We start from the raw sequence: 27,189 nt of genomic DNA on the forward strand, positions 1-27,189 counted from the left end.
TTGTGAGAGTCTGTGTTAGTCGTAGGACCTAGGAATCCAGACTGTGGGAGATCTTGCCTCTTACAATAGGGTGCTGTCTGGGGGATGTTATATCCTGAGACAGCATCTGTGAGCCAAAAAGCAGATTTACAGTTTAGCATACTTAAACTTTGAAAACTCACAAAATTTTGTCTTTGTAAGTAAGCCCAAGCCAGTAGCCTAAGGAGTGTTCAGCAAAGGGAGATTTACCAAAGCTGTGGCAATTACCAGCTACAAAAATCAACTAAACAAAATATGAACATGAAATAATCTTTTAAATCTTCCTTGAAGAATCTGTTGCCAAAGGTGCCAGAGCTGCTTAAGGTTCTGCCAAATATGAGATTATCCGCATTGGATTCCAACAATCGTCCTCAGCTGCTGAGAACTAAGAAATGGTGTAGACATAACCTTCATAGTCCCACTAGATGGAACTGTGTCTAATTAAGTTCCAAGAAAAAAGGATTTTTGGTCTGCCAAGACCACAAAAAGGAGTGAGGCCTTCTCCAGACATAAGGTCCCTTTGGCATAGACTGACATGATACTGTCATGAAGTTCTGAGGTTGTGAAAACTGTTAGTGGTAATATCACAAATACAAGTGATATTTTAAAAAGAGCAGAATAACAAATACCTGTTCTTTTCAGTGAACTTCCATTAAACTGGAATATACATATTTGTACTCACTCTTTTATTTATCCCTGTATTTATGAAGCCACGATCATTGTCGTTAAGTCTTTTAATGCAACCAAATGCTGCAAGTAATTTTTGTAGGGAGGGATTTCTATGAACCTTCCACAAGTAACAATCGGTTGCACTGAAAAGGAAAGTTTAGAAGCAGAAAAAAGTACAGGAGAAGAAAATCTTCAGAGCTCATGACACAATAGCACTTCAGAAACCTCTAGTAATCTCTCATGCCTTTTCCTCAGGCGATAATACTACTTTCTAAGCACTTCTTAGGCTATCAGAGTGGCTCACAAAACACGTAGGAGCTATAATGGAAGCATTTGTTCCTCTTCTCCCTAGACCTGCAGAACACAGCTGTACAGGGCCTGAATATTTTATTGCATTCTCTAACAGGAGGAATCATCTCTGAGTTAGACACCATTTCTGTACCAGCAACAGCACAATGATTTTGACTGTGACAGAGCAACTTTGCCTCTATATAATAATATAGTACCTTTTTAACATGGTTTGTTGGAGACCCATAAATTTCCACAGCATTCCAGCCGCTACCTCATCTCTAGAACAGGCAAGTAATCAGAGGTCTGCAGGATTTATTTATGTTTTTCAACTCAGCAACACGATGTATGGTTTGCAGAACAAAGGCTTTTCTGCGTGCATCAAACAACGGCAGTAGCCATGTATCACTCTGTGGTAATTGTTGGGAAAGGCTGATTTTGTAATGATGACGAATGCACATTTCTGGGAACACTGGAAGCAACATCAGACCTAGTTTAAATGAGAGGATTTTTTATAATCAGTGTGTCTTGCAATCTTCCCTAATTTTTTGTGCCATAATACAGTGACACAACAAGTTAATGACAAGTAGTCTCTGAGCTGCTGACTTTCACTGGTGTTCGCTTTGTGCCTCTCATCTTTATCACTGACATTGTTCAAGATAAAGCCAAGACAACACCATAAATTAGGCATAACGGGTAACCGTAGATTTGACTCTAATGAGCTCTAATTACTCTGATGCTATTTTAACTTCAAGCTTAGTCTAAGTTAAAGTATAGATAATTCAAATGATTTTTAACTGCACAGACTTCAATGGAAACAATTGCCTTTAATTTATGTATTTCTGTAATTGTTTTCCTGGAGAGAAGAAATGTGGTTAGCACCCTGCAGCACCAAAGTCCTTGTAAAGTAATCTCTTTAGAAAGTTACTGTCTCCTGAAAAGTTTCAAGCCCCTGCAAAGGGTCTAAGTCACATTTGAGGCATGTTATTACCAACACTTGTGCCATGGGAAAGCCTGTGTTACCAGAGGAGAGACAATGCTATGGTCTTATTTGGAAGTAAAAGCTCAAGCACAATATTTTTATAAACACTGATTGCATGTATTTTCTTGTTTGGTTTACCGTGGTCTCGACAGAAAATGTCAGTCTGACATCCAAACTTTCTCCTTGATCAACTTGTTTTAATGTAGACAGGAAGAATGAAACCGAAAAATAAGACAATATATCTCTCTACATCCCTCTCTTTCTAACACTTTCTCCATCTTTAACACCAGTCATTGCAACCATAGCAGTCATTTACGGAAAAGACCACGTTCTCAAAGATGAGAGGTTAATGAAAACCCTAGCTGCAATGATAATCTTATTTAAACTGGTTCTTGTAATGTATGGAAATATATTTAGAAATCAGTGTGGTACTAATTTTTCACTGTAAGCAGGAACCTCATGAGCAGAAAAGTTAGAAGTTACTGTCATTGAAAAGCTCCGTAGTCGTGAACATCTACTTGTTTACCGTAAGGGATCTAAATATAAGAAGTTATTATGGCTTTATACTCTGAAGCTTGATAACAAGCTTTCAGTAAATTAGGTTTGGACCTTTGACTGCAGGCAAATTCCAAAGTTTAGTTGACCCTGAGTGAGGGTAACCAATTTCTCTCTCAAACAGATGAACTTTATCTGTCTCACTGACAAATATTACTGATAAAATCTTCTTTTGGGAAAAAAGCTGAATGCCTGACAGTCAAGATAACTTCTAACTTGGCAGCTGTAGCCAGAGTAACCTCCAACCTTGACAAATGTAGTTGCAGGCTGCCTCAGGAGAATAAGTAATATCCCTTTTACTCTCAGCACTTTGTACAGATTTTTCACCATTTATCTTAAAACAGCAGGAATTGATTCCAATGGAAAAGTTCCCTTCTTAATGAATCAATCCATTTTGTCTGGCCTTTCTCAAAGAGGAACTTGTGAAATACATTACTTTCCAATTTGTTGCTGTGTTACAAGTGTTTGTACAAAATAGCATGTATAATATTCAATTATCTCTTTTATTTATGGAGTTAGTCAATGTTGCTCCACATGTAATCATCACAAAATTGTAAATTTTCTTGAGTATTTTTTTTTCAATGAGCTTTTTCAATTTTTTAATTTATTTTTTAAATAAATTAGAAAATATAGTTACATCTGTCCCACTACTGGTACCTCCATCAGTACTTAATCAAAGCTGGATATTTGTGCTTTGGTCAGCAACTTTAATTATTCATGTTTCAAAAGAGCAAACAGTCCAACATGACCTTACAGTAGAAGATCATGCAGTTTCCTAAGAAGAAACAAAGTATGACTAAATTAAAAAGTTTGCAGCTCAACAAACTCTTACATAACCTTGAAAAACACATTTGTATGTGCTTTCAATGCACCATATTTAATAGTCTTTTTGAGATATAAATTTCCTTTATGATGTACATTGTGAGGTTTGTAAACCGTGATGTGAGAAACAGTAGAAAACAGCCCAAGTTTTCTCTATGTGAGGTCTCTTCCATGGGAAGTAAAGGAGACAGGAAGGGTGAGAAAGAAGTCATTTTTATGATAATACTCCTATGTACAAAAGTTAGCTGTGTTATACATAAAAGCAGACCAGTTAGCTTGCATGCTCACGTATGACAAAACTAACAGTTTTTATTATTCCCATTCTGATATCCTGTTTTCAGGTTTTAGAATTATGACTCTAATTTTACAAATCCAAAAGTATTTTTACTAAGATTTCCCATTATTTCCACTGTTCTGTAGAGAAGCATTGTTGCTATTCCTATTGCTAGGAAAACTGTTTTTTACACTTTGTTTTCCTGATTTAAAATGTTGCTGAAGACCTTTGTCAAGCTCTGTCAGATTTGAAACTGGGACTTGAAATTTAGCAGGTAGTTGCCCATTACTTGAACAAGCCTTTGGACTCCCCTTTAAAGTCTACTAAAATTTGGCCATGATTATAAATCTTTGACATTGTAGTTCACAACAACAACAAAAAAAAAAAGGTAGAAATTGTGATGATTTTGTTGTTAAATTCCTTTTGTTCAAAGATTCAGAATGCAAGGAAACCAGGGATGAACAGGGTTTTCTCAGCAGTAGGCTGCCCACATGTAACCTGAACTGAGAGAAGGGAATAAAATCTAGGCAACATGAAGGAAAAGTCTTCCCAAATTAAATACTCCAGGGACAAGAGCTGGACTGGTTGAAATAGTAGTTTGAGAATCTGAAGTTAGAAGATAATGGGGAAACATCGAAAATGCTACTACTAATGAACAGTGAAAAGAATCTGGATTAGAAAATGTTAAACAGAAACTGCAGAAAATCTTTGGAATACATTTTTAAAATATGATCTAAATTAGATCCCAGCTCCCAAACAGCTTTGGCCTGTGAACTGAAAAGAAAACCTGTGAAAATTGACTTTACATCACTTTACATTTAATTATATATTAAGCGAGGTTTTATGAGTGTATGCTAATCTGTATCTCTGTTGAGAGAGGAAATGTTTCGGCTTTGAAAAAAGTATTTTTTCTGTTTTTCTTTTTTAATACAAATAGGCAATATTGTGAGGTTGCATTGACTTCCTGATTCCAGATGAACCCAACAAAAATTTAACTAAACTGCATAGACTTTTGCAGTCTCCAGTCCAGTTTAAGTAAACAATCAAAAGTAAATGAGTAATAAAGAATCAGTTTTAAATTATATCTTACTTTTTTTCTCAGTTAGGTTTCCTATTCTCTGTATTTGGAAATATTACACAGGATGTACAAACAATCTAATATTTAATATTTTACTCAAATGGTGAAAATTTGGTGCAGATTAAATGTGTCAGAGCCAAAGCCTCATTTTTTCACCCTTCCTATCTGTATTTTCAGGCTGTCCCGACAGGCAAATTGGAATAACAGACTGGCTGACAGAATACTGCTTCCCTATGAGAGCTATATTCTGTATAGAACACCTTCCTTCACAGAAAAAAGTTCATATTTTGCTTTTCTCTCTCTTTCTGTTTTTCAGCCACAGTAAAAGAAACACATATTTAACATCTAATGTGTGGATCTAAATTTAATAATTTAAAGAATCAGCTTGCTTAGAGTACACCTGTTAAAACAAAATCTATACAGAAGCACTATGCAATAAATTGAACATGAAAAAATAACAAGTGCATGAAAAGTAAAACTTAAAGTAGTTCCCCCTTCAAATCCTGCTCAAGTGATTATCTATTGCAAGTTCCTTTATATATAAGTAGCTATTTCCATTGAAAAAAAATTTTCTTTTTAAATAAAAGGAAAGAGTTGTTTCGAAACTAACATAAAGAAGGGGATTTTTTTCCCCCAAACAAGGAAAAATAAGAAAAATTATTTCATGTCTGGCTGGCTCTTTATTTGATTTTGTAGATATTGTGGGAAGATCCCCACAACATATAAAGACGAAGATGTGCATTTTTCTTTGAAGAGCTTGAGTTCCATGGCATTTCAAGGGTTTTCACCCATAAAACTGTGGATGTCAGGAGAAAGCTTAGCATCCCAATAGATCATTTGTTTGGCTGGAAGAATTCCACTGTTCCAGGGACAAGGTGTTCCTGTGGAAGTTTTGCTGTACTAAGTAACAGATATTGGTTAATCTCATTGCTTACTTTGGTGGAACAAAACCATAAAGATGGTTGAGCGTTTAGCAGCAGGGCAGTAAATATAACAGCAAAGTAATTTTTGCTTAGCATTTGAAATATTACAGACTGAATGGACAGATGAAGAGTTATAGTCAGCCAGCCCAGGGAACACAAATCAATAGTTAGAGTTATGACACGCAGACATTTTTGGAGCCTTCTCCAAATAGCCTGATAGAAAATGCAGTATGTCATGTAGCAAATATAAGCAAATTCCTTCAAGGATGATTGATGCTGCTGAATAGGAGCAGAAGTGCTTCACTTTACTTTCTTTATATATTAAGCTTCATGGAATACATTTTTATCGCACTCAATAACCGATTAATTTATATAAAACATTAGTCAAGTATGACAAATATCTATTTTGGGGGGAGCACTGCAGAGATATCGCCACGGGAAGAATTTACTCTTCTGAAATCTGTAACAGCATAAGAGATCAAAAAACTCATTCTTGAAAAGACTTTAGCAGATCCTCTTAGCAATTTTTTTGCCTCTACGCATATTTCAGACTATGTTAAGGTTTAGTTCTCTAGTACCCTGAAATGGGAACTGTTTTAAACTGTCTTGAAATGCTGCATTCAAGCAGCACTTGACACTCACTTTCCACCTTTAGGCCTGACTTTTAAAAATATGAAGGCAAGTGTGAAAATATTAATTTTAATTTAGCTGCATTTCAGGAAGATGATGGAGAAAGAATTGTAAAAGTAGAAATTCTATTTGCTTTATTGGAGACGACAGACAGGGGAACAGAACATGATTTAAAGAGCTAACTGGACAATGGGAGTCCAGCCAGCTGAAACAGTTCAAATTTGTAGCAAAGTCTGATGGAAAAATGAGTAATGTCTTCCATGGAGAGGCAGGGAGTAAGATTCAATTATTTGTCAGACTGGCTGTCTGCTTCCAGGACACATATAAGGTGGTTACCCAGGCTATTTCTCCCCTGGGATGCCACTTCTCTGCTGTGGAAGAGAGGGTCCCGGGGAGGGTTGGGTAGAGCTCTGCCCTCCCCCGGTGGCCCAGCTCTGGCAGCCTGACGCCAACTCTTGTGGAAGGACCGGAGCCTATTTGTTCACATTGCTCTCTGCAGACTTCCACTATGGTAATTTAGGATCAGAATGTTATCCAATTTGTCCCCATCAAGGGGAAATGACAGCTGACAGAGGTGGCTTCACCTACGTTGTTTCTGGACTGTGGTGCTTGATGGCCCATAGTCTGCATGGCTGAAACTCTGGGGGGCAGCCTCCGTGTCCCCACTGGGAGAGCCTAGCAAAACCAATTACCTTTGCTGCGCTATTTTTCTATGCTAGCCTGTGACCAAGGAAAGATTAAAGGTTGCAGAAGAAGCCAAGAGGTGATTTTCCTACAAATAAATTGCCCAGAAAGGCAGATTTCTTCACAGCTATTGTAATAGTTGGCCACTGTGATGCAGCAGTTTGCCTAAGGGATTTGCTTAAACCAAAGATGTCTTTGAATTAATATGTACGTGCTAGTAAAAACCAAACCAAAAACCAAAATCTAAACCAAAAGTCAATTAATATTTTACAGCAATAAATATCTCATTTTCAGATTGCAGTTTTGTGAATGGTTAAATTTGTGCATCATCTGAAAAGGAGACTGAAAATCCTTTGACATTTAATCCTTTTCTCCTCACGAAAAAGTTTTTCATTATTAATAGGTCTTATTAAACTAACAGTAGCAAGCGGACAATTTCACTCTGTAAAAAATCAGACAGGTAGAAGCTGACCTTTATACTCTTTGAAAAACAGTAATTTATTCATATTACCTAAAGATTATTGTTTTGCAGATAGCAATGACTCATTCTGCATTTCTTATTCATTCTAAACTCCTAGAGACTTTAACAATGAAAATTATGATGAAGAATTCTTCACAGAAAAATGGGAATTGGCAGAAAATGCAGGACCGGCCCCAAGTAGCTATACATTATGAATGTATACTGTAAACTATCACAATTGTGTTTTCTTGTTAAAAATAGCTTTTACACAAAATAGCTACTCAGAAAAATAACCAGCATATCGTTCACTGCATTCATTTGAATGTGACAGCTAAAATGCCTCTGTGTGTAGTAACCTAATTTCAAATAATATTGCAGAAGGAATAATAAGATATAAGGTTTTTTAAGGTAAAGTTCATTTCATTTACACTGAAAATATTCTTCCTCGCTGTCTGTGCTGTCTGAAATTTGCATTGGTGCTGAAGTGTTACATGGCACGGCACATATTTTAAATACAAACAGGAAAAGGGGAGTAAAGGGGTTACCTGTCTCAAGAGCAACACATCCCACACACATCACGGGCACTGTCGTACCCCCAGCTCACCGCTCAGCAGCCTGGCTATCACATGGAGTCAGTGCTAGACTAAAAGTTAAAGTGTGCTAAGCTATAGCTTTAAATGTGTACAAAAATTCCTTGTAGATGCACCCAGTGGATAGCGATAGGAAGACAAGGCAGCACTCTGCAGTACCCAACGCTTAGAAAAAACAGAAAAGTCTAATCCAATAAATATTGACAGAAGTTGGACCTTTTCAGTTAGCTTTGACAATGACCTTTATTCTTCAACTAATTAAATCAGTTTAGTTCTAGAGATTAATAATTAGTCATAGGTGCTTTTTTTTTTTCTCCTTTTTGTCGTATACTTTTTAATTAGAATCCCTAGTGGTGTTTCAGGAATTTGCAAATACTGTGTTTGTGATGTCTCTGCCTTCTGGCTAACAGTTACAATACTTAGATCATTCATACTCCAGGAAGCTTTTCTTATTTATCAATACAATGCGCAACAACAAAATAAATCACCATTAAAGGGTTCTGTAAGCAATCTTCAGATCTTTTTGACTCAACTTCTACATTTTACATATATCAATGAAGTATGGTCATAAACTATGGGAATGTCATGTGATGCTTTTGACATACATACACTTGCTGAGTCCTGTTTCCACTGCACACCACACCTTCACATCTTCATAACCCAGTACCTTAACTTATGGTCATAATAATTTTAAAGGAGAATCACTTCAGTTAATCCCAGCCCAGCCTTTTTTATTAATCTGTGCCTTCCAGGAAGAGGCGTAGGTGACAAACCTCTCAATTGATTTTTGCTTTTTAGTCTTTAATGTCCCCCTATTTTTAGGAGGCTAAGGAAACAAATTAAAACATGTAGCATAAAAAGTGCTACTTCTAATTATTGATTAAATTAAAACACTACCTGATACCATGACACTAAGAAATCCATGGGTTTCAATATTAATTTTACCTCTAAGTTTAGTAGAACAACTTGGCCTTCGATGTGTGGCTTTGCATAGAAGACAAGAAATAAGGTATCACTAAGTTACTCAGAGGTTTTTTCCATCCTCTTCTTGTTTTCAACTGACAAACTTGATGTTTCTGAGAACCACAGGATGACAGCTGTGGTGGCTGAAAAAAAATGTCTAAACTTTCAATTCTAATTTTACAACAACATTTTCAGAGGTATTTCCTATCTTTTACCCTGCTGTTGAATGACAAACACCTGATTGGCATCAAACACATGAAGAAATGACAGACATTAAATGGAAAATAGTTATTGGGCTTTTAGTATCGGTTGATCTTCCACAAAACAAGCTGAAGCAGCTGACTGCTAGCTGAAACCGAGATTGCATTTTCGGAGGATAAGAGAAATTTTCAGCTAAAAAAAAAAAAAAAATCTGCATAAATAGTTTCTTAGAAAGCCCCAACATCTATTGCAAGAACATAATCATAGTAATATGGAAGGCAAATATGCAGTATATTTACATTCTTCATTTCTCATAGAGTATGTGCCCCTTACTATGTTAAAGGTATGCTACAGGATTCATTTCATGTACTTGATAAACCTTTACACATTTAAAGATATGGCAATTCAAGGAAGATTAATGATTTCCCCAAAGCATACCAGTCAGGAAGTCATTTTAATAGTCACAAGACTACTATACATATAAATTATCCAGGTTGCCCTCTGTAGTCTTTGTAAAACAATATTTCAGAAATGGGAAGTTTATTATTTGGAAAAGAAAAACATGCAAGAGGACTCGTATGCATATACAGCTGTATGAAAAATAAGTGCACTTCAGGGCTTTATAGAAGAACGTTAAGTTCAAGCACTATAGAAATCCAACTTAAGACTTACTCTGAGGTCTTAAACAATTCTCTCTGTCTTCAATTCTGTACAAGCTTAGTAGAATTATTTTCAAAGTGTTTTCCATTCTACTATTACATTTAGGCAGACAGATATGGGTGAAAATTTCATGAAAGGTGAGTTCTCACGTAAATGTTCTCCACTAGGAACTGCCCATTATGAAGCTTTTTTTTCTGGAATCCAGCTGAAAGAGTGAGTTTAGACAGAAGTATCACCTTTAAATCTTCCACAGCCTCATCTTGAAAAATGCTAACTACTTAAGATGACTAGAAGATAAATTTATATTAAAGGAATATTTTTGTGAAAGGAATCTGGAGATTTGAAATTAATTCCTTTAATTTCTTCCTTTTTTTTATTCTCCCATTCTTGCAAGTTTTGGGAATGAAAAACATGATTTAAATGTTAATTATTTATCAAATATTAAAACTGATATTAATTAAGATAACTAGAAAGCATTAAACCAGGTGAAACAACCATATTCTGTCAATTCACATTCCTACAACCCCCATGAATTCCTGAGTTTTAGCTCTGTAAAAAGTTTGCATTTTCTGTTTCCCCATAACCACTAAAGGAAAAAACAAAACCCCAATTCTAACTAATTAACTCATTCTTCCTTCCTCCTTTTCATAATGAGCCAGAAAGAATTAGAGCAAAATTTTTAGGAACTAAGGTTTCAACTCAACTAAATATTTTGCAAGAAGACCACAATTTCAAAGAAAGCAACAGAAAATATGGAAGATATTACTTATCTTTTAAAATATCCAAGTAGAGACAACACTTTTTTTTTCCCCATTCATTTTTAGAATGACTCTCTTAACCATTCTCAAATACACTGCAAAGCAGGAGCAATGCTCTAATTTATGAATTCAATTATAATAGGATTAAATTAATAAAACTATTATTAAGTTCATTTTTTCTCAGAAATGTGCAACTGTGTAGCACAATAGTAATACATTGTGAATCACTTGGTGTTAAATAATGCTTCTTACTGCCTGCAGGGTAAGACTAGTCTTTATTGAAATGAGAATGAGAGAGACTATTCAAAAAACAAGTCTATAAAAACTGTTTTCTCAGCGTGAAGTATTTTAATGTACTTTCCAAGCAGCTTCCTGGCCATCTGAATCTGCAACACACCAATCCACCAAAACCTGGATAAAATAAGTACCAGGGCATGCTTTACACCTGCCTAGATTCATCTCCCTGAAAAACATTTTCTGCTGAGGATAAATAGCATGTGAAGAATCACCAGTGCTTAAACCACACTTTCAAATGTAGGTGTCTAAACTGGGTCGCAAGGGTCAGTATCTAGGAATTTGAATTGAGGTGACCTGATTTTCAGAAAAGTTTCTTCTGAAATCTACCACAATTCTTCCAGTTCAACACTTCTAAAAAACCTGAGCATCTTTCTTTATATTCCCTCATTGCCAACTATAGGTTCCTTTGTGTGGAAACAGTTGTTTTCCAAATGTTTACTTATCATGCAATGGAGTAAATCAGAATAGCTATACTTCTCTGGGAAAATGGCGACAACAGAAAATCCCAAACAGTTTCAATTTTGTTTTGTTTTGTTTTTTCCCCCACAGAGTTCCTTCTCTTTTTTGTCTGCCTGTCCACATACACATGTGCACAGATACATATACATGCATGTACATACGTATAGAGGAGCAAAACTGAACAAAAGCTATAGCTTTCTTGCCCGGAGCCTCTGAAGTCTGTTGTAGTTGTACCTCAATCTTATCTACTCTTAAAAGACTGCTAACATCATCAGGTCCTAGACAAATCCTTCTGTGATTCCTTCCTTGCAGTTCCTTCAGTGTATAACTGTGAATTAACCCATGATACTTCCAAGCCCTCCTTAAAATCTGTATTCAAAACATGCTTACACTTCAATGCCTCTGGACCTATGTAGCACGCAGAAATTCGCCACTTGCCTTTGCATGTTGTTGCATGCAAATGTTAGTTTATTTGGCACCTCAACTCTGGGGAAGATGTCTCCAAGGACACGCTCTTTCCTGTTCTCTATTCAGCTCCCATCAGCTGTCCTTGATTAGCACGTCATGCAGGGTGAAGAAAATGTGAGCTATCATAAATATTGACCTGCTGCTAGTTGTTCCTTCTCAGCAGTAGAGAACTAGAAATGATATTGGTGTTCCCCAAGTTACCAGCCTTCTCTCTGGCTGCTTCTGAAGCAGTACAAATAGAAACAGCCCTTGAAGTGCGAAGACTTTCGGCAGAAAGTGTCTTATTTTCTAAATAATAACCAATAGAATGGATGCAGCTACTGTCTCTGATTATACAAATAATACAAAATTGCACAGTTTAGTAAAATTCATAAAAGCACAAATTTTCTACTAAGGATTTTACTTAATTATGACTTTTCATATGCTTCTATTCAAGTGTTCACCCATGAGATACATGTTTAACCTGGCACAGATAAAAGAGATCTGAATAAAAGCTTTTAATAACACTATTTTCAGTAATTTCATCTCCATTTGGAGAAAAGCTAGAAGCACAAATTCATGGTAATATATGGGTACACAGTGAAGCATCCATTTACTGGTAGTACTTTGAGGTTCTCTACTTTTATAAAAACAGCCTATACTTTTGTGTTGATTGCTATATTTGGAATGTGCTGTTTTGTGCACAATATTCTGCTGAGAGTATAAAGTGATGGACACGTATAAACTCTGAAGAAATCAGCTGGAATTTTATATAGGACAGTGCATTAGACTTGTTCATCTGAGAAAAGCAAGTGAAAAGGTTAGTTTTCTGATATATCTGAGGATCAGGGGCTGAACTGAATCCCAAAATGATTATTGTGAGTTAATTGATTGTGCTCCATTTAGTGACTTCAGCAATGAGGATGAAAAATTGCCCAGAGGGAGAAAGAACTGGGAAACATTTTTATTTTCCCAGCAATTTAAATAGTATTACTTATTATTGAAATATAACAAAGAAACATCTATTTGCAGTGCATCATTATTGACATATAACAAGGGTCTATCTGCAATACCAAACTATAAAATATTTTCCTTCAAGTTATTATTTGTAATTCATTTTCCAAGTTTAAATTAATATGAATTATATTTTTGATGTTTGGGAAAACAAAATTGTGTAGAAAATCTCCACACTTTAATAACAAAATTGCATCTTGTGCTGAAAATAAAAGTGCATTCATATTACAAATATATTGTATTAAAAGACTATTCATGTAAGAGATTGAAAAACAGGGCCTGCATTTTGAAATATTTCAAAGGAAATACAAATCAGCAATTTTTTTTTTAATTTGCAGCATGTGAAATACTGAACATCCATCTATTTGCACTTAGTACACTATAAATTTAAATATAAAATTATTTTCTGTGTATATTTCATTGTATATGTGTATATATGTATTCTATGTGCAATATATCTCATAAAGCAGTGTATTTCTCTCTATACATATACACATATGAGTTCAAATAAATTATATTACAGAATCACAGAATATTTTTGGTTGGATGGGACCTTTGAGATCATCGAGTCCAAACAACAACAACAAAAAAAACCACACCAAAAAATCCCAGAACACCAACACCAAAACCAAACCAAACCAAATGCCCACAACCACACCCCACCCCACCCACAAACAGACACAAACCAACAATCTCGGGCACTAGAGCATGCCCTGAAGTGCCATGTCTACACGCTTCATAAATACCTCCAGGGATGGCGACTCCACCACCTCCCTGGGCAGGCTGTTCCAGTACCTGACCACCCTCTCAGTAAAGTAATTCTTCCTAATACCTAATCTAAACCTCCCCTGCCACAACTTTAGACCATTTCCTCTGGTCCTGTCATTATTCCCTTGGGAGAAGAGGCCAACACCCACCTCTCTACAACCTCCTTTCAGGTAGTTGTAGAAGGCAATGAGGTCCCCCCTCAGCCTCCTCCAAACTAAACATGCCCAGTTTGGAGTTTATTATTGTTCATAATAATCAAAGAAGAAACACAGAAGAAGATTTGTCTTAAAAAGAATAGGTAATACGAAGCATGTATAGCTGAAGAAAGTATATAGGAGTTCAACAGAATATACTATGCTACCGTAAAAATCTTGCTGTAATTCATTTTTTTTATTGGAATCTGAGATGAGGCTACTTGCTTTCTCAACAAGAAAGTAGATGTTATTTGTAGTAAAAAATAAAGTCTTGGGTATTGACTGATGCCAGTGCGTTTGTGGTTGGATTCAGACTGCCTTTTCTGTTTAAAAAGTCTCTTGAAACTATTTATAACTCTATCACTCACCATGATCAATTTTCAGACTTGGGCTCCTAGTTTTGACAGTGAGATTAAAAGAGATCTATTGATGTGTGTCTCTCAAAATTCATATCTCCTCACTGCTCTAGCATCTGAAATAACTTTTAATCTATTTACTTTCACAACAGCCAGTAAGTTAACATTTTTCACCGTTTTCTAGAAGATTTCCTAAGGTCACAAAAGAAGGGAATCATAATGGGGGTTCCCAAATGCCAACCCAGCTTTCCTACTATTTAATTGTGATTCTTCTAATTATGTAATTGAAGTTGCTGATAATTGGTACCCATCTGACTGAGAAATAATGAAGCACTTTATAAACAACTCAAAATACAGAAGAAATACAGGGAGGGGCTGAGCGCAGTTTAGCCAATAGTCTAAGGATAGTAATTACACATATTGTAAAAAATAACTAGCAGTAACTATTTAATTGTAAACAGTACCACTGCTCCACTACTTGTAGAAAAAGATGCCTTTCACCAGGAATGATATTTCAGGCCGAGTGGAATATTATTCTGTTGCCCTCTCAGAGGGAGGAATTCTGATTATTACTTCACAAATATAACTTTACAAGACAGATGCCGACCTACTCAGTTTGCCTTAGCTCAAATTTCATGATGATATGTAGAATCTAGAACTCCATCTTTTATTTAGAAACAAAGGAATCTAAAGAATTTACAGTACAAGAAAGACAGAAACCAAACTGCTAGTACACGGGTTAAATATTATGGCTGCATTCGTCAGATATAGCCAGGTTGAAACCAGTGCTTCAGTCACTGTGGATATCTGGAGAGTCACAGCTTAGTAAGGTGTCCCCCATTAGATCACAGGAGAATATAATCTTTTTTTGAGCATGGAATGCTACATTTTCTCTCCTTACACAAAAGTATATGCTCGAGTGAAATATGATTGACACATGACATATAAAAATCTAATTCACTGAAACCCATGAGCCTTCCTATTTACTTTCCAAATTATGAAATTTTATTTTAATTTTTTTGAGGCCCTCCTTATCTCACTATTTATTCACTTGATGGTAGATTACTAGGCAAACTAGACTCTTTTTCCCCTTCACAGCCATCACTTCTATCCTCTAATTCCTCTAATTTCACTCTCCTACTCCAAACCCAGCAGTTTCATCTGCAAGGAAAAGGCCGCCTTTGGGAACACAATGAAACCATCACCAAACTGTTACACTTCATTTTGGTTTGACTCATTTCAGTGAACTTCAATCAATATTCCTCCTTCTAACTTTTAAATGCCCTGTTGTCTGAAAAATTATTTATGTGACATAACTTAAGTGATTAGTGGAAGATTAAAAATAAATTGCACTCAAAATATGTGCAGATGTTTGTCAGAAATATTCAAGGTTTGTTTATCTAAATACGTATGAAAAAAATCAGGCAAACGCACATATGGAATCCATGCATCTGCTTAGAAGTAAATATAAAATAATCAGTCTGCAGAACAACACAAATAATGAATTGATCAGTAATGATAATTTTTTAATTTTTTTTTTTTTTTTAACATTAAAAGTGACCTACTTGCACCTGTGTCAGACCTTCCACTATACAGTTATCCCCTTGGGACACCATAGTTATTAAAAGTTATTTAGTGTTAAATTTTGGTACACAAAGTCTACATTTTAGATTATTTCTCTCACTTCAACAAATGTACACACATTCATACACACACACACTCAATTTACTGCTAGGGCATTTCTAAAAATTTAGACTACAGACTTTGGAAGGACATGCTACATTTCTACAAATGGAACAGTCTGATTTGTGCTTCTTTATACTACTATAGTAACGTGAAGCAGCTATGCAGCATTAAGTGTCCAGATGAGAATGCAAAACCAGCTTTATGTCTGCTTTTGCAATTTTTCCCAAAGGTAATTCCATAAAAAAATTTATTATGAGCTAAAACGCATACTAGACAATTAAATTATAGCAGAATGGCTTTAAATTATGGTATTATTTTCACATTACATGGAAGAGATTCAACTGCTTTGTAAATCTTGATGTTTCATATAGGTCTGCAAGTAATCTGAATATATAAATCCCTACAAAATTGACTATCTCCCATGTCTCATTAATATCAAAGGTCAAAGAATTCTGCTCAAAAACTGCATCAAACATGAAACAAATAATTTAAGAAGTCAAGAGACCAAAGGTGACTACATTATTTCTACATCAGTGCACTATTATGGATGGCTTTTTTAATTCAGTTATTCCATCATTGCACATATTTAATCTTGTTCTATAAAGTCACTTTAGGCAATGATTATTTATGTCTTTGCAAATATCATATTCTAACAGTAAAGCCTTCTATATTCTCAGCCCTAAAGTACATTAGTGATTAGGCAATGCTTTTCTCTCCTCACCTATACTCAGCCGACAGAGTGTAGCTGTTTTTCAGAAGCGTACTTTGTCATACCAAATCTCCGTCATCTTAAAATGAATTATTTTATGTGGAGCTACATAAAAGCAGGCTGAGCCTGAAGCAGTGGCAGAGTGCAGAGGGAAAATGCCTAAGCAGGGCATTCTGTAGGAAGATCCCAGCATCCATGCTCTGAGGTGCACAGTGGTTAGATGCAGACTTTGCTACAGGTATCAAATACATGTTACATATCTTTATTTGGAGAGTTTTTCTCTATATACTGGGAGAAAATAGTTCTTTCCCTTTCAAAAGATATGTAATTTTGGCCAGCAATGGCTGTTATGATTGAAGACTGAGTGCTTTCTGTGTGATCTTTCCTTCATCTTCCGATTTCCTTTGTTGATAAAGAATCCATTTATTTTAGTATTCTACAATAGTCAGATGAAATGTTGGCCACAGTTCATACATGTAGTAGTCCTGTTAAAACCTAGTACTCTGTTTTCCTTCTCTGAGTGCTATTTCAAATATATTTTACTCCAGTTCCTTCTCAAATGTGTTTGTACTCAACACAGGTTTTCATAATGAACTTGAACACCTAAAGTAAAATGGCCCTGAGAGAGAGGCATCTGATATAGTATGGAGGCAAAAGAGGTTAAAACCCAGACAACTTTGGATGAATGATCTGCTTAAGATGAATACTCAGCATCTCTTGAAGAAAGTTCAAATGATGCTCAAAAGTAACCATGGCTTTGCAGAGATGAATACAAGGAGAAACTTCCTTATCTGCTTACAAATAGTCAATCCCTCAGGCTAAAATAGCCGACATAAGAATGTTTTCTTGAAAAAAAAAAAAAATAAAAATCAGGACTAGGAAGTTAAAAGTCCAAGCGGAGGATCCAACGATCAAGGGGTACGGTTCTTGCAAAACAGTGTGGCCAAAAGGAACCCTCCCCAAGTAAGGATGCAAATACACTGTATGATCCTGAGCCAGAGAGTAAAGTTTTAGTACAGTGGGTGAGCACATACTAAAAAGAAATGTTTTATCTAAGCAGTCCAGAAAATTCATAATAAAAAATAATCTTTCTGTGAACTCTCACATGAAGAGATAGCATGTAAGTTGTCCTTACAGAAGTCTTCCTGGTTCCTACCAGTATTTTTAAGATCTCTTAGATATTCTTCTCTCCACTTTTCACACAACCAGTACCTAAAGCTTGAATTCAGACTGGTAAGGATCTAAAGTGACCTTTTCCTCAGTGATTCAGATGTTCTGGATGTTAAAAAAACCCTGGAGAAGTTCACAGGAAGTAGTTGATGAAAGATCTCAATAAATCAATAAGACGTTCCTTAAAACTCTGAAGTAAATTGTCCCATTTAATTCATAGTTTGGTAAAAACAAATATTTAGGCTGATGCACGATTTCCCCGATTTTGACGTGAAAGAATGATTTTTTTAGTCTTCTTTATCAAGCAGATTTCTTTAAACTTTTATGTCATTCGTGTATCTTATCAGTAGATCCAGGTTGGAAAGCCACTAAAGTAAAAGCAAAACAAAACAAACCCCCAAAATCTTTTTTCAATATAGTTATGTTAAGATTACAGTCTTCTTACATAAGAAGGTTAGTCAAGATGGGGCTTCCTAAACAATATTGTGCTCCCAAGCCTGAAAGAGCCTGGTTTTTGAGGAAAGGCGAAGAGTAAGTAGAACATTTTCAACAACCCTGAGCTAGATGTAACAGATGGTTACAAGATTCAGTAAGTTTCAGCCTGTCTTGCACCCAACACAAGCATACAGAAACATACATGTCCAAGAACACGTGTTCTTATAAATGAACATATTGAAATTCACACCTCAATTTTTACATCCATTTCAGATTGGATTTAAAGCAGCAACTTAATGCAGTTTTGCATTTGATCTGAAGTAACTGTTCCCTGCTGTGCAACCTACAGATGCTTCTACAGAGTGACTTTCCTACAATGACCTTGAATGCAGAATCTTTGTCAAGATTTACAAAGAGAGTTGAGGAAACACCTGAAGAAAAAAGATAATCCACTTTGTTCACTGCTGATGGGAAGAATTATGCTTCTGGAAAAATGTTTGAACCTTAACACTTTTCATCTATCCATATTCAGAAAATAAACAGTCTGTGTGCACAGGCGCCAATATACTTGATGCTGAAGGAGTTATTGGTTGTCATTTTTGGTATGGAAGATTCACTGACTATCATAGGAAACCTTACACTACAATTTACCTTGATGCCATGAGTTGGAACTGGGATATCAGCATCCACGAAGAGAATTTTTTGAGGCAGATGATACTGGCTTACTCAGAAGAAAGTAGTTCCCTAAATCCTACAAGTGTCTCTGGAGAAGAAAAGACAAGACAAGAAGAAAGTATGTATTTTACCATGTGAAAACTGAACAGCTTACTGATAGCAGATCCTAATCAGGTGTTATAAGTAGCTGCAGAGAAAAGGCAAGGCGACATGTACTGCTGTGTGGTATATTCCTTATCTTTCTGTTTACTGTGGAGTTATGCTATATTGCATCCCATTTGGCTGAGAGAGGAGAGGGAGCACCACAGGAGAGTCTGCTGGAAGCTGGACTCGTAGCACAGCCACCAGTGCCTGGGTAGGACATCCAAATTCAGATAATTCTTGTCAGCCACATGTAGACAGGGAGAAAACTCTGTTGCTTTTTCAGGTTTTTTTTTTCTTAGACAAGTAGAAAGCAATAGAGAATTTGTCAGCATTATGTCTTTCCCCATATCATTCATTTTCTAAGGGGGAGACTTATAATGCACTCGAGATGATATTTTAAACTTTACTGGTTTTGCTAAGCTGTAAGGGCAACTAACAACATGTTAACGCAGATGGTTGCAGACAGACCTAACCTTACCCTCTCTGTGCTTTTAAGTACCCAAGCTCCAAAAGAGGCCACATTTTAGCATGTTAGTGTGACAGAACAAATCAACTCAAATGCAGTAACGTGACTTCTGGACTGGAGGTGGCTTCTGCCCATCTAAATTAGATTAGAAAGAAAAAAACCCACATCATCTTTCTGTACCTGCACAGAACAGATATATCCTAAGACAGAAAACTACCTCTGGTAAAAGAAAATACATCCCTTAGTTAAATTCCAAATTCTAGCCAAAGTAACCAATTTTCTCTATTTCAAGGCTGACTTTACAGCCAAATATGGTTACTAATAACTGTAATGAGAGAGATAACTGTAATGCAAGAGATATGCTCTTTGCTTTGCATCACAGCAAGACAAAATAAGGATCAAATATTCCTACATAACCTTGATGGCTGATTGAGTAGAAAGACAGGTAGGGCCCAGAGGGTCCTACTAGGCAAAAAATTTTGAGTTTGTGGGACACTGTAAAGTCCTGGTCCGATTGGTCCTATATAAGACAAGAAATTTACATCTGAATAAGCATCTGAAAGATAATAACAAGTTCTAGAAACTGTTAGAAATTAATTGAAGGAAAAGGGGAGGAATAGCAGGGTCTAGAATAGATTGCGACACTGCTTGATTATATTCACAAGCAAAAGAAAAACACTTCTGTACAAGGTGTTATACTTCCAAACACAGTCAATGTACAATGAAGGAAGAGGCACAAAGTTTCTCCTTTTTAAGGCTTTGATTTATGCAGTCCCGTGATGTTTATGAAGTCGTTTACACATATCTACACAATGTCTCCATACAGCTACCATGTGAGAGAGATTCTGGGCACTCAAATGCAAAGTGTATCCTTTATTTTGCCAGTGTCTCCCCTCCAAGTTTCTGGTGGATGAATTCTCTCTAAGCCTGGTGCTGCTACTTTACCACTCTGGTCCTTTGCTTCAGTTCTGATCGGCCCTTCTCTCCTCCCCTTCCAGCTGAGTAACAAAACAAAAGCTTTGGAAGGAAGCTGCCCAGCAGCAAAAGTTTCAGACAAGGAAGCTGGAGGGAAGATATTGATCAGTGTCAAACCATTTTCAAAGTAATGGAAGGAGAGGGAAAGGAGAGTTTCATTCTTTTCTAGTAAAAGTGGTATTGATTCAATTCTGTCTGTATAACTGAAATAGCTCCCTGGCTCCAGTGAAACCAACTTTCTCCTCATTCTGGTCTCTCTTTCCTGCTTATTCAAAAGTGGAGGATGGATGAAGTAGAAGAACATAGTCCCTAGCCTGGAACATGGGATCAAATCAGGTTCCCTGTCCTGCCAAATGTTAAACACTGAAGAAAAATAGGCAGATTGCCTGGATTCTCCTGCTTTTCCATGGAGGAACAAGGGCAAGTCAAGCTCTTCTCCACCATAACTCCTTTGCTGTGTGAAGTAAAGGAGAGTGGTTGACCATCTTTTGGCACAATGGGTGACCTATCTTTTTGCTTGTTCAATTGAAAGTCCAGTTTTGCAGCGAGATGACAGCACGTGGCTAAAAAGCTGTAGTGGGTAGAACACTTCCAGGAGCTGTGTTAAAGAAGAAACTTTTCTGTGAGTGTACTATTATCATATTCTTTTTTCCTGTTTAAAAATAATACTGAAAGTGCCTGAAATACAAGACGTAGGGTATTTTGTGGCTAATTATGAATGACTATAAAAATAAACAATAAACAAGCTGTTGCATTTTCACAGTACAAACAGATTAAGGAGCAGTGAAGCTGAAGCTACCTCTACACTTCAGTAGACAGAGAGAAAAACTGAGCTGGAAGGATGGAAATACTCCAATTACTCAGTCCATGATGCTTTTGTGCTCCCATTTCTGCTGGTGACTCTTGGTTTGAGCGTAGTCAAGTCTCTCTGCTGGTAGAGTTTGCCATAATACATCGTCACGACCTCGCTAAAATCAGTGGAGTTGTAAGAAGTTTGCAACTAAGGATTTGTCATCTAGCTGTCTTCTCTGTCCCATATTGGCAAACACTGGGACAAGCATGCTGCCCTACCTTTCAGTGATATTTTCAAAATAAGTCAATATATGATTATGATGATTCTGTGATATCTGGGATATTAAGACAAGCATGTTAAGGCATCAGAAAAGCCAACTACGGGAACAGGTTTGTTTCAGCACATGGCTCACGCCCTGTCTCCATGGGGTAGATGGGGAGGGCTCATCGCTCATTTTGGTCATTCAAATATGGTCCTCCTCATACATCAACAGAAAACCTGCCCTTGCATTCAGTAGGAGAAGAACAATTCACTAGTTCTGAATAACCTATAAAATATACCTTAATCATTTGGGGCAGAATTCTTGTTCAATAGTAATGGCAGTGCCCAAGCGTGGAACAGTTAAATAGCACAGGTCAGCCTTAGGGGAACAGGAATTCCCCCATATCAATGGAGCTATTCACGCTGCAGATGTTATATCCACTATACTTTAAAATGTTTAATCTTTTTCATTTAGACATCAGTTTTATGTTGCTAGGTACTTTTGAGTGAAATTATTATATTATCACAGGAGGAAATGCCGTGGCACTAATGGGTGCTTTAAAACAAAATGTTAACACTTCAATTGATATATCGTCTTGAACTTATTTATATTAAACTCAGTATAATCTCTACCAGGGATATTTTTTTTAAAAGGTGATTTAATATAGTTGAAATTACATGAAACATTTTCCCACAGACTTAATAGCAGTATCATACTGTGAGAAATCAGGAAGGGGATGTAACTGTACATCTGCTAAAAAACCAATATTGCATTAATAATTTTTTCCTATCTGTTACCACGTGTTATAAAGTCAACGCTAACGCATATCTAGTAAGAGGATTTTTTAGATGTTAAAAATGTTACACATCCAGAGCATAAAAAACCCAAAAAGTGAGTACTGTTATGAGAAAAAAGAATTACTCATTCGTTTAGAATTCAAAAAGTAATTTTACAATTCCATAACCAATACACTAAATAGTAACAGAGCAAATATTTTACATTCTCACCACAGACAGTTTTAAGGATGATTTATTTCAATAGTTCAGTAACTATAAAAGTGCTGTGTTAAAGATTTCACATTTTATCAGCTGAACAATTTTATGAGGTGATGATGTGAATCTACATCCATCAAAGATCCTATTCCGTGATGAAAAGTTAATGGTTCAGAAAACTGGAGTGCTCTCCTTGGCTGTGTGATTCTGACTGAAAGCAGTTACACAGCAAAAAGGATTGGTTTGGGTTCACATGTAGAAACATACTGACAAAAGCAGTATTTTTTAAGCGAGGACTTCAGAGAGTGAATAGCTTTTGTTTACTACAGCAGTCCACACAAGACATTTTGTTAAAAAGTTGAAAAGTTGACAGCAAAAGGTCTCATTAAAAACTGAACTGAAATAGCCTATTTCTATAAAATGTGAAAAAACCTTCACTTTGTAGAAATAAAAATCCTATTAAATTTCATGTGAAGCCCTCTTTGAGAGTGGATGAAATGACATGACCCATATAGCAGACAGGAATCTGAGTAAGCAAACAGGAATTTTAAAACATATATTCATTATATATATTTAAAATACCCACAATTAATGTTGGCATCTATGCCTTTTTTGAAAGGTGTTGAGAAGACTTGATCCTAAAGCTTATCTGTAGTAAGAGCGTTTTGCATTTATCTATGAAATGGATTTGTAACACTTAAATATTGATACAGAACAAAACTCTAATTGCATCATAAATCAGAAGAGCAAAGTGTGTTATAAACGTGAACTGAACTAAGATCCTCTTAATCTACCAAGTTTTGTAGCAGTGAACAGCTTTCAAAGGCAGCTGACAGGCATCACATTCAATAAACATACGCTCACAGACACTTGGCAATGCATTGTGAAATAAAAATCTGATGCTAGCATCTACTTCTGTGTTACAATAACAAAGTAAAGCCAGCAGAAGCAAACCAGGATTTTTAGTCTGAATGTTATTGTCACTTCTCAAGCCTTTCCATCTCACAGCTTTTGTACCTGACGCTCTCTAAGTCTATTTTAGCAGATCAGACACCACACCTACAAACAGCACAAACCACTTTACCTTCTGAAAAATCAATCAGTCCCAGCAAATGAAGCAGCTTCAGAGATGCAAATATAATCACAACAATACCCACTGTTTGCAGTCCCTCTGACTCCCACTCGAGAGTCAACATTCTTCCAACAGGCAAATCATTCCAGTCTTCGCACCGCTTCGCAATCAGAGGGAAATTAGAGGATTTTACCCAGAGTTTGCTTTGAGGAAAGTTGCAGTGGTGTAAAGCAGTGCTGTACGGAGCTGTGGCGATTCACCAGCCGCTCTAGCTGAGACAAAACATTAGATAAAGCCCCGCATCTCATGCTTCTCTAAGCACTTGATTTCATCAGTAGCGAGTCCTCTCAGAAGGTTGAGGTGGACCACGAGCCCCTGGGTATGACATTGTAGCCGGCGAGCAGCCTTACTTCAGAGCCGCTGGAGGAACATCTGTGCCGGAGCTGGAGTCTTCTTGGCTGTCTCAGTGCCAAGAAGAAACGCTCCCTGGAAACTTGCACTCGGGAGCAGGCAGCTATCGGCTCTCCAGCGCTCCCAGACCCAGGCTTTGTGACTCTCTCCCCCCCACCTTCCCCCCCCCCTCCCAGCTTCTCATAGCACAATTCTGGCTAAGTTTGACAAACGACAGTTTGCTGGAGACAGACATCTGTTTTCACGCGTGCTAAATGCTGCACGTCAGAAAACCACTGCCCTCTGCATTAGAGAGAGTAATGTTCAGAGAAACACCGTCCCTTCCTCTTCTTAAGCATTGCCAGAATCTAATTAGAATCTTCAGTGGAAATGAGAATGGAAATTAAAGAAATACACATCGGTGCCTCCAGCTAGCAAAATATAGTGCTGTCAAAGAGACATGCACTGCCCAAACCCCTGTTCTGTAGCCGGGAAGACTGTATTCTTTATTGATTGAGAAACAAAACAGTGCTTTTCTGTCTAAGGATGCAAACCTAGAAGCATTCAACCCCAAACTCTAATATATGTGAATGGGAATTAGGGATTTCCCACAGCTCCTGGGAAGATCTTGCCCAGGCTACGCATCAGGGGAAAAGAACAGAGGCTTATGATCCCAGCTGATTTATTGGATAGTCTGTATAAAACTAATTGTCCTGTGTTTATTAACGTGATTACCAAGAGGATAGCCAGTGTGAAGAACAGGCTCTGAAGAATACTTATGCAGCACACATAAATATTACAAGGTTAGACCAAAATGCTTATTCTTGTGCCCATCCTAATAATTTAACTAAATCCTGTCCGCTGGTATACAAGGCACTAGATTAAAGTGAAAGGAAGTCTCAGAAAAAATAATGTTAGACACCCTTATTGCTAAAGAAACACGTCTGATCTAACACTAAAAACAATCTCATAAATGATATCTGATAGTGACCACTCATCTTAGGTTGCTTAACTCTTTCCATCAGAAACAACTTTTACTAACTTTCGAGAAGCTCAGAAACTTTTATTTTTGTTCAGAAAAGCATAAGAATTTTCAATCAGCACAATAACAAATTATAACATTAACAATCTATTGTTTATGTAATACCAGGCAGAAAAAGAAAAATGTAATCTCCAATTTACTATCAGCTATTTTCTTTGTTCTTTAAAGGCTGTCTGTGTTGAATTACAATAACTAATCGGAGTCACAGATCTTTTCCATACAGGCAGGACTCTAGAATCTGTATATTTTTGTTCATTTGAAAAATCACATGTGAACTTCAGCTAATTTTAGGTTATATCTAGGCAATATATAAGCAACAATATTCTTTGATTTTGCCCTTCTGGGTATTTAATACTGGAATGTCATGAGTTCTGTATTATTTATATATGCTCTCAATATGAATGTCAGTTCCTTTCCCTATTAACCTGTAGAGCTAAAGCAGAGCCTAAGAGGAGAGCATAATAAAAATAAATCAAGCCAAATACACTGTCCCACATTTGCACCTTCCAAATACATCAATACCTTTGCTTTATATTGTAAAATAATTATTCGATATATTTTCATGTTAAGTTCTATTCCTTATAAAAGAATATTAACATTTTATTTCCTCCTTTCAATTTCTAGTTATTCCGTATCATCATCTCCTTTTAAGACTACTCTGACATGTTCATCTTAATTTATTGTCATCTCTGACTTCTTTCACTTCTACTTTCTCTTTGAGTTTATCCCTATTTATTTTTATAATTTTTTTCAAATTTTTCTTCTTTTTCTCAAATGATGAAGCATGGCCAAAAGTTCACAATATTTCAAGGCTTAATGTGATCCCAGGATGGGAACTTTGACCCACGTTGTTTTGCAGGCATTACAGAAACATTATACCTAACATAATGTAAACAATCATACTATAACAGTGATAGGCCTTATTTATTGTTAATAAGCAGTATCAGGGAAACTATTTAAAATTAAGTAATCTGTCAGTCTACATTCTCCTTTCATGCAGTAGGTCCAGGCTACATTGCACTCTTAAGTTGTCCACTCTTGGGATCAGAGGCCCTTTCGCTCCACCACTGAATGTGCCAACCCACATGCAGAAAGCCACCTGGTGAGAGGTGGTGTCAGCCATAACCAGTGTTTTGTTTTCTGCTTTTACACAAGAAGAGAGACCTGGATCCCTTCTGAAAAATGAAAGGGCCAGAGATTATTAATTTGATGAGTTTTAGGGGCCAATTCTACCTGCGCAGCAGATGAGCTACAGAAGAACTTTTAAAGAAAAACAAAACAAAACAAAATGAGAACATCCTGTCAAATTAATGTAACTGATTACTGACTTTAAAGATTACCCCCTTAAAAAAAGGAAGTAGACTTTTCCTGTTGTTTCTCATGATAGTTCTCTAAATTGGAGGATGTATAGACTTTTTGAATCTCCCAGTCTTAGCTCGGAGAAGTGAAGCAGTAAGGATAAGAAGCTATGTGGAAAGGAAAAGGAAGTGATGTGTGAAATTTTTTCTTTAATACACCATGCAACAGATTCAAGCAACTTACAGTCACTTACAAAGGTGAATTCTTCTGGAAATGGTTCAATGAAAAAAATTCCACGCCTTCATGCATTTGAAAATGAAATCAATCTTGAACAAGGAGACAATAAAATTCAGTTATATACATAGGGCATCTCTTCGTATTATGATCCCTTTCTAAATTCATAGCCAAGTGTAATTTCTCTCACTTCTTATCTTGTTAAATTATTTCAAAATAAATATTTCTGTGACACGTCCTTATGGAGAGCCTATGTTGACACTACAAGCAAATTTTAGAAGCTGTTCAAAGAAAAGGAATTTTTAATCAATGCCACTCTGAGGATACAAAAGAAAACACCCTCCTTTACATGAAGCACTGAAACTAAGGGCTGGCAGGTTGTAATATCCAAGCATTACCCTGGCTTGTTGTTTTTCCCTAATTCCTGCTTTCATTTTCGACATTGTGATGCATTCTGGTGGTGATTCAGTAATATATTTAAATTCACATAAACTTTCTTGTGATTCTTCAATAAATTTCATGGAGGGAAAAAAAAAAGCACTGGCATTATTAGGAAGCTATCCCACCCAAACAGTGCGTCTTCCATAGGCTGTAAATTCCTCTCTACGAAGATTTGAAGCCGAACCTTTATTGCTTGCTGGACACTCAGGTGCACCCACCTTGTGGTTTTACTGAAATGTTAATTTTGGGAAAGCATAGCGATGTTACTGATCTCAAATATAGAGCTCCCCTGAATTAGCGATAAACATGCACAC

General features: G+C 36.4%; 1 protein-coding gene across 5 annotated transcripts in view; it reads right to left on the reverse strand.

Annotated features, from left to right (window-relative positions):
• The window catches only part of KCNIP4 (potassium voltage-gated channel interacting protein 4), a 328,940-nt gene that overhangs the window by 80,088 nt on the left and 221,663 nt on the right, over positions 1 to 27,189 (reverse strand). For 2 of the 5 annotated variants that reach the window (XM_074148329.1, XM_074148327.1), the window contains exon 1: positions 23,482 to 23,593. The exons of the other annotated variants lie outside the window; for them this stretch is intronic. In XM_074148329.1, the coding sequence (XP_074004430.1) occupies positions 23,482 to 23,593 (112 nt within the window). Of the gene's footprint in view, positions 1 to 23,481; positions 23,594 to 27,189 lie in introns of those variants that run through there. 5 annotated transcript variants of the gene reach the window in all.

Source organism: Numenius arquata, chromosome 5 (genome assembly GCF_964106895.1).
Source record: "Numenius arquata chromosome 5, bNumArq3.hap1.1, whole genome shotgun sequence".
Classification (NCBI taxonomy): Eukaryota; Metazoa; Chordata; class Aves; order Charadriiformes; family Scolopacidae; genus Numenius; species Numenius arquata.